This window comes from Saccopteryx bilineata, chromosome 5, assembly GCF_036850765.1.
Source record: "Saccopteryx bilineata isolate mSacBil1 chromosome 5, mSacBil1_pri_phased_curated, whole genome shotgun sequence".
Classification (NCBI taxonomy): domain Eukaryota; kingdom Metazoa; phylum Chordata; class Mammalia; order Chiroptera; family Emballonuridae; genus Saccopteryx; species Saccopteryx bilineata.
Window position 1 is genome coordinate 90,234,851 of NC_089494.1, and position 15,470 is coordinate 90,250,320.

Here is a 15,470-nt window from a genome sequence, read left to right on the forward strand (position 1 = left end):
AGAAGATTGAAGAAGCTATTTCAAAAGTAGCTTGAGGCCCTGTCAGGATGGTTCAATGGATAGAATGTCATCTGGCACACCAAGGTCGTGGGCTTAATCCCTGGTCAGGGCACACATGAGAAACAACAATAAGTGAACAACTAAAGGGAACAACTAAGTGAAACAAGTTGATGCTTCTCTCTCTCTTCCTTTCCCTTTTTCAAATCAAAGGAAACATTATTTAAAAAGGGGCTTGAGCTGGACCTGTGGTGGCGCAATGGATAGACTGTTGACCTGGAACACTGAGGTCACCACTTCGAAAACCTGGGTTTGCCCTGTCAAGGCACATGTAACAAGCAGTCAATGAACAGCTAGAAAGTGAAGCAACTATGAGTAGATACTTCTCACTCCCCACTCTTCTCTCTCCTTTCTGTAAAGTCAATAAATAAACTCTAAAAAATAAAAAGTAGCTTGAATAGTGCCTAGTAAATAATATGTTCAAAAATTATTTGTTGAATGAATAAATAAGTAAATGAATTTAAAGAAAAATTTTAATTAAGTAATAGTACAGTTAACACACCACTTTAGCTAAATTCTGGGAAATACAGCTCTGAAGAATAAAGTGAACAGGAGGCATTTCTTAGGTTCATTATCGTCAAACATTTGTAAAATAGTAAATTTAAAAAAAAACTTCAAGCTGAAAAACTCCTGCTAACTTAAGTGCATCACATCAATGTTTTCAAAGAACGTGAATTGATGATAAATAAATAATTTGGGGTAAAATATTAACTGACCTGTGACAGAATGAACCTAATTTTCCAACAATAATACAGTGGAACTCAGGAATATATCACTAAAGTAAATCTCAATTTTTTTCCAATGAACTAACCGAATCCACGTTAATACTAATTTAGTGTGCTTCCTTTCCTCCTCACTTTGGACCGCAGTTATCTCTGAGAACTTGAGAACTACACTACACGACTAGAGTAAATCTATTCTAAATGTGACAGCAAATTTCATATCGATCCACAACATATAAACAGATGACATGTTTTGGGGAATCTCAAATATCGAAAGAAACATAAAATCTTAGGTAATAGAAGCCTGTATTTGCCTCAGACCTGAGATTGCATCTGCAACTATCTATATGAAATCTGCACGCACGAGCTCAAGAACTCTGTGCCGAGTCTCAATCATCTGGGAATGGAGATTGGCCTCCTTTCCCTCTTGGAACTTGCTCAGGAAAAAAAAAAGTTCACAATATTCCACAGCTCCTTAGAGCAAAGCTTACAGTCTTACCTAAGCTTTTGACTCAGTTTAGTCTTTTTCCTAATCGTCACATTTCCAATCTTATCTAGTTTCTCATTTTTACTATCTCTCAAATTTTGATAGGGCAATGACTCTCTTAGCTTAGATCTTTTCTTGCTTATCATTTGCCAAAATCTGTTTTGCTTCCTTTTCAAGAAGATTCTGTTGCTAAGATTCTGTGGCTACAGAGCCCTGATTGGCCCTGCTGCCCCACCAGCCAGAATGTAGCCCAAATATGATGGATATGGATTCTGTACAGAGAAGAGGATTCATTTCCAACAAAGGTTAAGAAAATATATAAGGTGAAGGGAATACACAAAGGACAATTTCAACAGAGAATTATAGCACCAAACAATACAAATAGTTCATAGTGATAATCAAGCACAGAAAAAATGTTCTTGGAAAATAAAACTTGTAAACATCACAGGAGAGCACACCTCCCAAATTCAGTCCCAAGGCTCAGTTTCTTTAGTCATGTGTTCCCCGAATGTGATGGTGGGCTGTCTCTGGTTTTGCTCCACACTGTCAAAACGTAAGTGCCCAGGGGGCTGGACTGACATACAGAAAGTGTGCTGTCCCCAAAGCAATTCTATTGTGATTTTAATAATGATGAATTTTGTCTGTTTTGAATGACTATTTAGAGAACTATTTTTATCTCTGCCTGCCAAATATAACTGTGTAGAAAAAGCCACAGTGTGAGTTTAGAGAAAGAATGCTCTAATCCACTGCTTTGAAATACCTGGCCTTCATTCAATCAGGTGGTGTTGAACTAAAATGTAGAACTTTTCTAGGTAATCAGATGTCTCTACCTGTCCAACAACAACAAATGTTTCATTGAAAAGAAACATTTTGGTGCCCATCTAAAAATAAATCCTTCCCTAAATTTGGCTCCAGTCAGAACACATATTGAATGTTAGAGCAATGAAATGTGAAGCCAACGAGACAGTGTTCAAAAAGAGTAACAATGATCTAATCAGAAAACAAGAATTTTATTTTTTGCTTATTTAAAAAAGAAAAGAGAATCTTCCCTTTAGTCCAGTTAATGTAAGATCAAAGATGAGAGAACATATTTTTTCTGTTTAAATTATTATTGAAATAAGTGAAAAAAGATTATTGTATCCCCCTACACTTGTACAGACTTAAAATGCTTGCACATTATGGCATATCACCGTTGTGCCCATGGAAGTCGTTGCCCTCCAGGACCCTCTCATGTGGGACCGAGACCTGGCAGTGCACCTCTCCGGCCAGGGCCGTGTGCTTGAGCACTGCAACGAGGTCTGACTCTTGGCCACTGAACCGCCATCTATAAAGGGTTCAGGGTGCAGAGAAAAAGTTGCATTTATTTGGAAAAAGTATAAATGTCTTCCAGAACATACTTCATTACAAGCTGATTGCCAAAGGGAAAAAGTATTAGTATGGCGATCCCACTGCCCAAATGGCAAAATGAGGCACATAATAGCCTTCAGCACTCTCACTTATCTTAGTGTTGGTATGGTATCAAAGAGGGGCAATTCAAACCAACTTTTCCCAGACTGGTAAAAATCCTACTAATTAATGTTGCTGATTGAGGGAAGGGCATGAAGGAAGGTAGAGGAAGGAGGTCTGAATTTACATTTCTTAGAAACTCTGAGAAGGGGATTTTCAAGTTTACTCAACAAACCAAGAGCTTTGAAATGCTTCCAAATCAAACTCCTGCTTGGCACAAATAGCTACTATTTTTTTTTTTTTTTGACAGAGACAGAGAGAGAGAGTCAGAGAAAGGGACACATAGGGACAGACAGACAGGAACAGCTACTATTAATTTATAATCAGATATGCCAATTTCTATGATGTGCTGAGATTGATAAAATGTTATTAACTATTTCATTCACTGAATATATCTCTTATAATCCTTTATCCTCAACCTGGTTAGTAAACCCTGAATTCATGGATAATGTATAGATAAATACAAACTAAGGTCAAATCATCACAATTATATAATGGTGGAAGCCAAATTAATCAGGTTGTCTTACATAGAGGGCAGGGATGAGGAGGCTCATTTTTCCAAAGCCTCTTTTGTGTGTCTATTTATGGTATCCCACTTAATTCTTAAAACATCATTCTGATTAGGAATTAATATTCCTAGTTGAGGAGCAAAGATTGCAGGTCTGGGAGATTAATATACCTCCCCAGGATCCCACTGGTAACTGGCAGAGCTGGGGTTAAGCTCACATTAGATTGCCCAGTTTTCTCTTTAGTTTTCCTTAGACTGTGTTCATACAGTATTTGATGTTTAGAAATTATACCTCTTAGCAAACTAAATCAGAAACGGCAGAACATTTCCAATGGCTTATCCATAATTCTGCTACATGTTATTCCCCACCAAAGACTGAAATTGCCCTTCTAAAACCACAAGCTGAACAAGTCATTTACTATCATGGCAAACAGTTGGCTAAAGTATCAACTTATGGACAACATGGAGATAGGGCTGTCAGCCCACGGCAGATGGCAGTGCTCAAGTCACACCACTGACCTCTCAGTCCAGAGAGCACTCGGACAACCAGAATACACGGAGGTGCCTGATTTGCTCTGAATTAGTAACCTGCAATCCTGTCAATTGCTCATTTAAACTCTGCCTGCTTCCAAAAAGAAATTGGAAGTAGTTTGCTGAGAACAAAGACTGTAACAGAAAATAACTAGTAGATGTGTAGGATGTGAGGGGTGGTGGGAAGATAATAAATCTATTCTAAAACTTGAGTTCACTGATTTTATCTGGTGGGATCCAACAGGATCTTGGATTAATTTACTTTGGTTGACACAGTAATAGTATGAAAAACTGAGAGGCTAAGAAGATTGTAAAGGATAATGTGTAAGAAAATTGTCTAGCAAACCTCCTTTGAGATACTACAAAGATAAACACTAGGGAAAATTGTCCCTTCCACACTAGTAAGGTGGAATTAATAAGATCTTATAATAATAAACAAATTGTTTATAGAGTCAGCCTCTGTCTTTTTCTTTCAACTTCATTAAAATGTCAGGCATTGCCACAGTATACAGAAGGAGACCTAATGCATTGCTTACCTTTTTAGAAGCAGAAGTCTGATTATTAATGCATTAGACTTTATCCAACATTGCTGAAGACTGAGGGGTTCTATGTAAATAAAATTTATACCATCCTTTGTTCACTTGAGTAAGAGCACAAATTTAAAAAATGTTTTTACTGGAAATCCTTTCAAATAGATCATGCTTTGTCTTACACAGATATTAAACATGGTTTAATTTTTCTGGATAAATCAGTATCACCAAGACATCAGGCTGAGGCCATTTGGCTTGAAGTCAGACAGACCTGTGTTTGAAATGTTGCCTTTTCTGGTATTGTATAAATTGGGAACACTGTTTGGCTAGCTGGGCATCATTAAATAAGGTATGAGGAAGTCCTCCCTTTGTTTTGTGAACTATAGGAGAAAAAAGATTCTTTGTAAAGAAGTACTTTGTTTTTTATGTGAAAAAGTGCAGTGCATCCTGAAAAGACCTGAAGTGTTTTAAAATGTTAAGTGCCCTAGAGCAGTGTTTTCCAGCACCAATGTAGACTGGTGCCGATCCACAGAAGTTTTGTGCCAGTCCGAGAAAGAGTTAACCATCCTGACGTTGCATGAAGACTGCCCTAGAGCATTTAAGGCTGTTATACCTTGCTTTTCAATGATAGATACATATTTCATGGGTTATGAATATTTCATTGCATATAGGTTTTCAGTTTTTCACCTCTAAACATATGCCTTATGTTTTCTGAATCATTAAAAATATTTGTAGTGTATCTTGATATCAAGGTTTTGAGAATGCAAAATTACAATGTTAGCCAATGGGAGGGGGGATATTTGAATTTACAGAAACAATTTTATGCTCCCTATTAAGAATTAATCTATTGCTTACAATAGGAAGAAGAATCTGAATTTTTGAAACATTATTTTACAGTGAATGAAAACCAGTTGCTTACTTAAATGAAAGAAAATAAATGTAAAACTCTTAGATAATGACTTTTTTTCTTTTCTTTTTTTTTAGTACATCTCTCCAAAATACCAGTAAGAACCTCAGTCTTAGGAGTTTGCTAACACAGAATGATTGGAAGATTAGGACCATGGTTTAATATAAAATGTGTTAAATGTATATGCCTTTATTCTTCTGGGGACATAAAAAATATTTAGGCAAGGCATTTAGGACAGGAAGAAGGTTTCTAGAGAAGAGAGGCCATAATCTTTTCTTTAGTTAGGCTTTTGTAAAATGGCACATAAAGAAAGACTTGGTTTCATTTGCACAGACATCGTAAAACATTCAATGTCTGCATCTTTATTTGCAGCAGTTCCATTTATGTCATAAAAGCCCAATTTTGCTGTTTCTAATTATTTTTGAATAAACTGTCAAAAATATTTGGGTTTATCAACCTAAAGAATGTTTGTCTGGTCTCGGAGAGATTAGAGAATAAAATGTTTTGTGAATAGCAGTATGGAATTCATTTTCTTATCAAACATAGAAACATTATGCCCAGAGTATACCCTGACAAGTATATATTAGGCATTATAAGCAATGGGTTAAAGGACCTCCTGGTCATTTGGAGAAAGACAGTCCTTTTATTGTGCTGGCAAAAATGCTTTTGGTTTCCTGCCATTAAACCTAAGTGCCAGCGGAGGTTTGAGCAGAGTTGGAATAGCTTTATACAATATACTCTTTAAGGGAATAATACTGTATACCTGGAAGAGTAATTTTTATTTCCTAAGGAGATAAAAAAATTGTATTTCTTCACTAAATGTGGGAAATGTGCATTATTATCGCCTTCTGGTCAGATATAAAATTTTCTATCTACTTTAAACATTCTGCATATTTCTTGCTTAGTGAGTCATTCCTACCAATTGTAAGGGGAGAAAAAAGCCCAGAAGACCCCTACTAATTTCTTCTAAATTGAATGGTAGTTTCATGGAGAAGTTTTCAATGATCAGATTGTGTTAAGTAGAACCAGACGATGGGGTTAAACATTTCCATATGTTATAAAGCCCAGAACTTTTCCTGAAAGGAGACACCATTCTGATTTCAGACGTTCCCTGCTGCTTCCAGAAATGGCTGCAGCCCCTCCTCGATTAACCTCTCCCCAGCTCTAAGGACAAGTGTAAGCACATGGAGGGATGCTGTCCCCTGGTGCCTCCTGTCCTCTGGGGGGACTCCTACCTCTGCCACACTCCTGGGCTACAATGGCTACCAGGTTTTTTCCCAGTCATTGCCACTTGCCTTCCTCCTCTGTGTATGGAATGAAGAATTAGGTAAAAGCAGGGAAGGAAGGCTGAGTTAACAGAATTCTGGAAATCTGGTTCCCGGGTTAGAACCACTCGGAACCTTAGTGGAATCTACAGATGCTTCATTCACAACTCACCCCTTGACGATATGACATTTTGGTGACTATAACCTTTCCCTCTTCACTTTATGCTCCAGAAGTTTGTGAACTCAATGAGTCATGAAGAATCCTAATTTCAAATCCAAAGACTCCAAAGTGATGATAACAAAAAATTAATAATTGATATCTGAAAAAAGGTTAGTATTGGACAATGGATAAAGATTGGTATACCTTCCCTTCCTCGGGGCTTTGTTGACATAAGTTGTGAACGTCGTCCTCTCTTACTAATTTTCCAGGCCAGGAAGTCAGTCCTTTGATTTGGCCCCAGACCAAGTCGCCAACATTGAACGTCCTTGGTCTATAATGTATCAACTCATTTGAAGAGGGGGAGTCTGGATTCCGTAGGTCATCTTCACTACTAATGCTTTTAGCGTCTGAAGGGCTAGGCACACACCCATTAATGCTTTTGGCATTAAAGTCTCCATTGTAATGGATGTAGTCTTTGACCAGAGAACTTTCCAAACTATTGGAAGAGCTGGGAGACTGCTCGTCTAGGACCAGGTCTTGCTTTGTGGTGCTCAGCAGCTCTCCAAAGCCACGACTCGGTCGAGGTCTGTTCCCATTAATGTGTGCACATCTTTCCACAGTGTTCTCTAGTCTCTCCTTAAAACTCATCATAGTTCTTTTGTAGTTATTATACCTGAAATTTTCCTCCAGAATTTTATCCCCTTGACAGTTTCTTGGTGGTAACAGTATTGGGTGCTGTTCCCCAGGCAGAAATGGCAGTGTAGCGACATTGTTGGACCTTTCATGACAAGGACTACTGTGAATATGGCCTGGATGATCTAAAAATTCCTCACACTTCCACCTGTTTCGCTCTCTTCCAGGGCTTTGCTCCCCGTCCCACTGTTTTTTAGATGTGTGGCAACTTGCTGACTTGAAATATTCAAACCCATCTCCATCGTTTGAGTTTTTCCCATGGTCCAGATTCCTGGGCAGCCGAGCCCCTCGGGCACCCCTCAGCCTACCGTCATGATCCACACTGCCCATGTTCCGTCCATGAATGACTGCACTGACAGCGCTGGGGAGACTTAATGGGTCACCAATCGAAGCAGTGAAGGCACTCATGGCACTGAGAGCTGGAATGGGGCTGATCTGCGTTGTACTGTTGACTGCTGTGGTGATGACCACCTGCATTCCCTTGCTGGCTGCGTCAACAACTGCCTTATAAATGGCGTCTACGGAAGCGTCGCCTTGGCCTCCCACAACGAGGCCGTCCTTCACCTGCTGACCGAGAGAGGGCTCCATCCTCGGTTGCAACTCACAAGAGGGATCGTGGAAAGGTGGAAGTGTAGTGTTCGGATTCTCAGGAAGTGCTGTGAGCCCCTGCTGAGTGCTTATTCTTTTGTTTAGGAGAGCTGCATCTTCCTGCATTCTCACCTTAAAGAAATAGACAGGAAGTAGTGAGAGAGAGAAAAAACTTACAGACCTCAAAGAGAAAGACGTCACTTTAAGATCCATGGAAAGACAAATATAACAGGGAAGTAAATATAAAGAAAGAACAGGTTCAAAAATGAAGTAAAAAGTCACTGTGGAAAAGCTTATGTCCTGATTATATTTGAGTACTGTTTCTTTTTTTTTTTCTTCTTTTTTTTTGTATTTTTCTGAAGCTGGAAACGGGGAGAGACAGTCAGACAGACTCCCGCATGCACCCGACCGGGATCCACCCGGCATGCCCACCAGGGGGCGATGTTCTGCCCCCCCCGGGGCGTTGCTCTGTTGCATCCAGAGCCATTCTAGCGCCTGAGGCAGAGGCCACAGAGCCATCCCCAGCGCCCGGGCCATCTTTGCTCCAATGGAGCCTCGGTTGCGGGAGGGGAAGAGAGAGCCAGAGAGGAAGGAGAAGGGGAGGGGTGGAGAAGCAGATGGGCGCTTCTCCTGTGTGCCATGACCGGGAATCGAACCCGGGACTCCTGCACGCCAGGCCAATGCTCTACCACTGAGCCAAACGGCCAGGGCCTGGAGTACTGTTTCATTGGTTAAAATCATTCAACAGATTTTTAAAAATCATTATTACTAAGCATTCTCTAGAAATATTAAAATTGAGGCTGTTGGACACTGTTTTCAGATAATGACTCTAAGTATTTAGTATCATTGTAGGTTCTGTAACTTGGGGTTCAAAGGTAGAAACAAGTCAGTCACCAACACTGCTCAAATTACAAAGGGAACCAGATTTTGAAAATGACTTCTACTGAACTATGTGAAATACAATATAAAACAAAACATATACTCCTTCAGAGTAAGATATTTCTGATATAACACTACATTTTAAAAGTCTTCAGTTAGAGTAGTAGCACCTACTTCTCAACTTTACCAGGCCATCAGCTGCGGGACACCACCATGCTGTCCACAGTGACAAGGGCTCCCAACAGAAGTGATCCTCAGTTGGGAAGAGGTGATGAGAGGGAACGCCCACCAAGGAAAAATATCAAATGCTCAGCACAGGAAGGATGAGTGCAATTTTCAAGAGTCCCTGAGGTTATTCTCGTTTCACCAACCCCATCTAAGAATTGCTGCCCAGACCCGTTGGTTCTTGGGATTTATCCCCAGTGATCACTCCCTTCTTGTCTTCTCATCTTCCCAGAGCCTGGGACTTAGCACATCACCCACTCTCTTGCCATTCTCTCCTTATCCACACCTACCAGATAAAATCCAAGTCCTGAATCAATTCAACTGCCTGCCTCATCTATATGTACAGTGAGGGTGCTCAGTATCTGGTTTCCAACCACAGCTGGAGGCTTCCTGTTCCCATCAATCTGAAGAGGGCATCACCCTCCTTGACAATTATTCAAATCTGCATCCACTTCCACAAGCTAGCTGCACTATTCTGAGTAGATGACCTTACTAAACACAGAAAATGGAGTTCATAGTGAAGAATTCTTGTAATTCTTACACTCTGTCCTTCCCTGCCTTCTGGCAGCACTTACTTCTTTGTGACTATATGTGTCCCAAATCCTGTCCTGCTTCTTCCTATGTTAAGAGGAGGTCCCTTCTGCTTCCTGAGAGTAACTTCCTCATTTATGCTTTGGATCCCAAAACCCTCCTCAGGGATCTTACTGTATTTATTATCCCTTCCCTTCTTTATGTTCCATCTCTCCCTCTTTTTAAAAAATTTAATTTATTGGGGTGACACTGGTTAATCCAATTATATAGGTTTCCAGTGTACAATTCCATCATACATCATCTGTATATGGTATTGCGTGCTCACTACCCTTAGCATTTACCCCCGTTACCCTCTCCTACCTCCCCCACTCACCTTTCACTCTGCTAATCACCATCTCTTCCACTTTTTTGGTTTCTTTCCTTTAGCATAGAACTATGTACATGGTTTTTATATTTTATTTTTTTTATTATTATTTTTATTATTTTTACAGAGACAGAAATAGAGTTAGAGAGAGGGACAGACAGGGACAGATAGACAGGAAGAGAGAGAGATGAGAAGCATCAGTTCTTCATTGTGGCACCTTAGCTGTTTATTGATTGCTTTCTCGTATGTGCCTTGACTAGGGGGCTATAGCAGAGTGAGTGACCCCTTGCTCAAGCCAGCAACCTTGGGCTTCAAGCCAGCAACCATTGGGCTTAAACCAGTGACCATGGGGTCATGTCTATGATCCCACGCTCAAGTCAGTGGCCCTGCACTAAAGCTGGATGAGCCTGCGCTCAAGCTGGTGAGCTCAGGGTATTGAACCCGGGTCCCCCACGTCCCAGTCTGATGCTCTATCCACTGTGCCACTGCCTGGTCAGGCTTCCATATTTTGAAAGTTTGCATTCAACCTATGCCTGCCTTGGGGCACTACTCTTTTTTTCTTAAATTCTTCATAGTTAAGTTTTTAATTCACACTTAAATTTCTAATTCTTTTCATTTTTTTCATCCACTGCAATCTGGCTCATGTTCCCACTACTCTACCAAAACTGCATTCCACCAAGTCACTGGTGATGTTCTCATTGCTAAATCAAATGGCTTCTCTTCAGGCTTTATCTACTTGTTTTCTCAGTGACATGGTTGAGCACTTCTTCCTTTCTAAGTTATTTTATTACATATGATGTATACAAATATTTTCTCATTTTCAAAAAGACAAAAGTTTTCTTTATAATTATGCCCCACTATATCTGTATTTTCCATCCCACTCCAATCCCATTTCTTTTCTCAGAAGTAATTAGTGCTGGTGAACACCCTTGCAGATACTTATTTTTAATAGGTGGATGTCTAGTTTCCTTCGCTCCTTCCTTTCTTTCTTTCACATAAATGATATTGTATTTTAGTTTTCTTTTGCAATATCATAGTATTGGAGTCTTGCAATCATGTGGATCTCTCATATCAGATTATACAGGTCAAGCTAATTTTTTAAAATACTAGATAGATGGATCTACCATAATATATTTAACTATGTCCCTACTGATGTACACTAAAGTAGTTCTAACGAACATTCCGAACTGTGATCTTTTGATCACATTTGAAGATTTCTTTAAAATAGATACATAGAAGTTAAATTTCTGGGTCAAAGGGTGTGAAAAGAACCTGGTAAACTATCAAAAGAATGGTATCAGCATATAATCATACCAACAATGTATCTGAAAGACTCCATTAACGCCACACCTCTGCCAGCTAGGCATTACCAATCTGATGGGCATGTTGGTGTTGCAATTTCTGTAACTCTGACTATTCTTTCCATATGTTACTAATAATTTACCTTTTATTTTCTGTGAATTGACTGTTCATATCTATTGCTCCCTTTTCTAGTCAATTATCCTTCTTTTCTAATTTGTATGAGCTCTTTTCATACTATGAATATCAGTTATTTGCTATTATTATGCAATATTTTTTTTCAGGTTGTCACTGACTTTAACTTTGTTTAGAATACTCTTAATCATACAGATTGGAAAGTTTTATGTATTCAATTATGTTGCTTTTTCTTTTTTTACTACTTGGTTTTGTACTGAAAGAGCCTTCTCTACTCCATGATTATAAAAAAAAATTCTCTATTTTCTTTTTATATTTATTTAGCTCCTAAATCTATCAGGAATTTGTTCAGTTTGTCTAACTAATAGAAGACCACAAAGCTGAAGCCAGGGAGAAAGTAGTGAGAACCAGAGCTGGAGCATGAGGGAAGCAAGGTAGGCATGTTATAGAGGAGGATTTTAGTCACGAAAGCAATGGGATTAAGCCTTCAAGTTAAGATGGTACCAAGATTAGTTTTACTCAGAGCTCTAAAAGGAAAACTGAGATTCTTCAGACAAAATAAAATAACCTTCACACAAAACACTAGAATGTTTAACAATATTCATTATTGAGAAACGACAGTAAATAGATGTGGAAGGACATATAACTTCCTTCTTTTGTCTCTTCCCCCAAATTAAGTGTGTTTAGAAACTTAGACATTTGTTTCTACTATAGTAACCCAGGGAAGGAGAGTACCTGAAAGTTCTGAAACAGACAAGCCATGGGGTTATTGTTAGCTGGGCAGGGGATTGAGGACTGTCCTTGAAATGCCTGCAGGTTCTGGTACCCCTGAAGAAGCTGCGGCTGCTGCTGACTTGGAGGAAACATCTGATTGTTGTTTAACAGCGACTGTAGATGAGTCAGTTGATGGTTATTCAAAGTATTGTTTATTGAGGACATGTCACCTATAGTTTGAAAAACATAAAATGTAAGTCAATGTGATTCTTTGGCAATCCTATGCCTATCTTTGTACCTGATGATTCCTGAAACAAAAACTAAAAACTAGACTTACATGATAAATTTTGTCTCTTTTTCTCCTCAAAGTCTTACTAACTGGTAAGGAAAGAGTATTTTACTATTTATTTTCATAGTTAGGTTTTTTATTTTATGTCACGGAGAAACTAGTCTTTGTTTTATCTATTAGCCAGTCCTTATATTGAGCTTCAGTGTTAAAAAATTCTTTGAAACTATTTTTATTAAAGCACCTACAATTAAAGGTAGAAATTAGTCCTAAGCTGTTTTAACAACCATAATTATATGACCAGATGATTAAAATGAGTGGATCTGATCAGGTCTTGTTCACGAAATTTAGTTCTCAAGTCACAATCATCAATAATTACCACCAAATAAAAATGGATTTGGTCTGGAAATATGTATTTTATTTTTAAGTAAAAGTTTGGCCACCTAAAATTAAAATTGTAAAAAAAAGTTAACAATACAAAATAAATCATTCTCATAATCATTAAAAATAAATATTACATAACCGGATAGAATTAATTAATAACTAAATTTATACTCAAAATTCAAAATAGACTTATTTTGAAATTACACTGAAGTTATTTTGAGGACTGCATAGAAACTGTCCTGTAACTTGAAATATATAAATCTATTATGCTTTTTAAATTACTACTTCACTATATTAATCTCAATGCCAAATAGAACTAATTAAACTATATTATAAAGGTGTCCATAAATCTGGAAACATATATATATATTTACATACATTGAACATGCCCTTGACAATATCAAGTATTTTTGCCAATATTTCTAGACTTTATGGAAACCATCTCTATATATTATAGTTACTGCATCAATCAGTTGAATATACTGACATTATTTTCTAACATTTTTGTGATAGTACAATCTACACGAAGGATTTTGTTTTAAGCCACAAAATTTTGAAGAATAATATTGTTTGAGGAAATCTAGCAGTAGCTATTGGGGCTGTTTCCTTGAACTTGGGCAGATTTTAACTTTGAATGTTTTTATGCCTTGTTTCTCATTTTGCTGGATAAGTATTTAGTTCTGTTTATTTAAGAATCACCTGGAAAAACACCTCCTCAAACTGTTTCCATCCACAGTGCAGCTGCTCATACTAACCCTGTGATGCCACACCAACTAAAATTCAAATGAAATTTATTTTTAAGATGTACCTGTGCTTTATTATTTGAAAAATAAGACTCTACTTGGCTTGAGAGTGATGGACAAGTTAGGTTTAGGTGGCATCAGAATTAGAAGAGAAAGCAGATTAAAATGATATTTAGTTTTGCTAGAATAGGGGAAAAGAAAAAAGTCATTTTCATGTCTGTACAACTATGGTTGTGTGTGGGCGTTATTATATTTAGTTCCTTAAGTAAGCTGTGACATAACAAAAACATTCTTAAAAATAGTGTGACAAAATGGAGGTTTTAAAAAGGAGAAAGTAGAACTAGAAAAACGTTTCTTTTGTAAAAATTTGTGAAAAACTGTAACTTACCAAGCAGACCTGTCCCCAGTAGAGGGTTAAGTAGCTGTGGCATCACAGAGTTACTGTTGAGTTTAGCTGGACCAGGTGTGCTCCCAGCATTATTAGATATATTCAGCAATGTTTCTGCCATTGACACCACTGCTGTCCCACCAAGTGTTGAGACAGTCAGTGCTGCCACTGCTGATGATGTAGTGCTTGTGGTAGTGGTTGCCTGGGAGGAAGTTGCTATGGAAACCTCTGGATGATTAGCGGTGTTGGCCGATGCCGAGTTCAGGACACCTCCCAACAGCTGGGGATTCAAGGCCATTAATCCTGAGGCCCCAGTGACAGCTGGGAGGAACAGGGGGTTAAAAGTAGTGTCACTGCCTGCAAAGCTTGGTAAAGGGTTCCCCAAGGGGCTGGTTAAAAGGGTCTCAGCTCGGCTGTTCTCTGACTGATTGCTTGGCAAATGGTCTGGTGGGGCTGTCATCTGTGTTAATGAGGGTAAAGGGGTGTTTTGCTGTTGAAAAAGATCTGAGATGGTCAGATTGAAAGATGGCAGGGGAAGCATGGCAGCTGCGTGGGCTTGGTTCTGAAGCAGGGCAGCTAAGAGCTGAAAGTGAACAGGCTGCAATACCTGCCCATCCATGTCACCGGAGAGAAAGGCTAAAGCAGCGTTTACATTCGGGTTGAGAAAACCTAAAGGGTGGAGGTTGATCTCAGACTTGCCTTCTCCTGCTGAAGGCTGGAGGATATTTAATAGATTCTGGTTTAGGAGATGCTGTTGATTCACTGGCAAAGAGATAGGTAGAGAACTGAGGAGGCTGGGGTTCAAGGGGTGTGGAAGATGGTTGTTTGAAGTGCTGTTGGATGGAAAATGAAGTGCGTGCTCCTGGCCAACAAAAGGAAAATCACTCCCGATGGGCAGCTGACTCTGCAGTGAGTTTCCAGGTGCAGTGGTGACTATGACGCCATCTTGAAGAACAGACGTTGTCTTTGTGATGGCAAGGTGGTTGGTGCCAGCTATGGCAATGGAGGATGATGGTCCTGAACCGCCTGGATACAAAACATACAACAAAAACACCACTTATTAATTATGAGTGTTAGGAAACACAACTCCATAAAAATATATTGAGATACATTGCAATTAATTCATTACATGTCACCCTTACTGATTTTAATCAGATTGTGATCAGAGATGATATGCCAGTTGTTGATACAAGTCTGACTTTACACTTCCCAACCTACTTTGAAAAGAAATATATTGGAGAAGTTTAGCCTATTAAGAAATACCTGTTTCTAATTATCAAAAAGTTTGTTTTTCACAGCTGAACAAAGTGAAGGTGGAGGGAGTTCTTCTGTAGCAGTTCATTCATTTGGATTAGATAAAAGTAACAAGTCTTCATTTTTATTTTTCAAACTATATGATACTTTTTCATCTTAAAGAAGTTTTTGGTCTTTATTTGTAATACTGGTACTTGCTTTTAGTAGAAAAAAAGAGTAGAATATGCATGAGTGTATAAAACAGTACCTATAATAATTTTAGTATTTTAATGCATAATTTTCTGGGCTTTTTCCACGTGTGTGTGTATGTGTAT

General features: G+C 38.6%; 1 protein-coding gene across 13 annotated transcripts in view; it reads right to left on the minus strand.

Moving 5' to 3' along the window:
• The window catches only part of MBD5 (methyl-CpG binding domain protein 5), a 521,200-nt gene that overhangs the window by 20,342 nt on the left and 485,388 nt on the right, over positions 1–15,470 (minus strand). For 12 of the 13 annotated variants that reach the window (XM_066232972.1, XM_066232973.1, XM_066232966.1 and 9 more), the window contains 3 exons: positions 13,903–14,928; positions 12,123–12,331; positions 6,878–8,086 (listed from right to left, as the gene is read on the minus strand). In XM_066232972.1, the coding sequence (XP_066089069.1) occupies positions 6,878–8,086; positions 12,123–12,331; positions 13,903–14,928 (2,444 nt within the window). The remainder of the gene's footprint in view (positions 1–6,877; positions 8,087–12,122; positions 12,332–13,902; positions 14,929–15,470) is intronic. The other variant, XM_066232977.1, reaches the window with a different exon arrangement.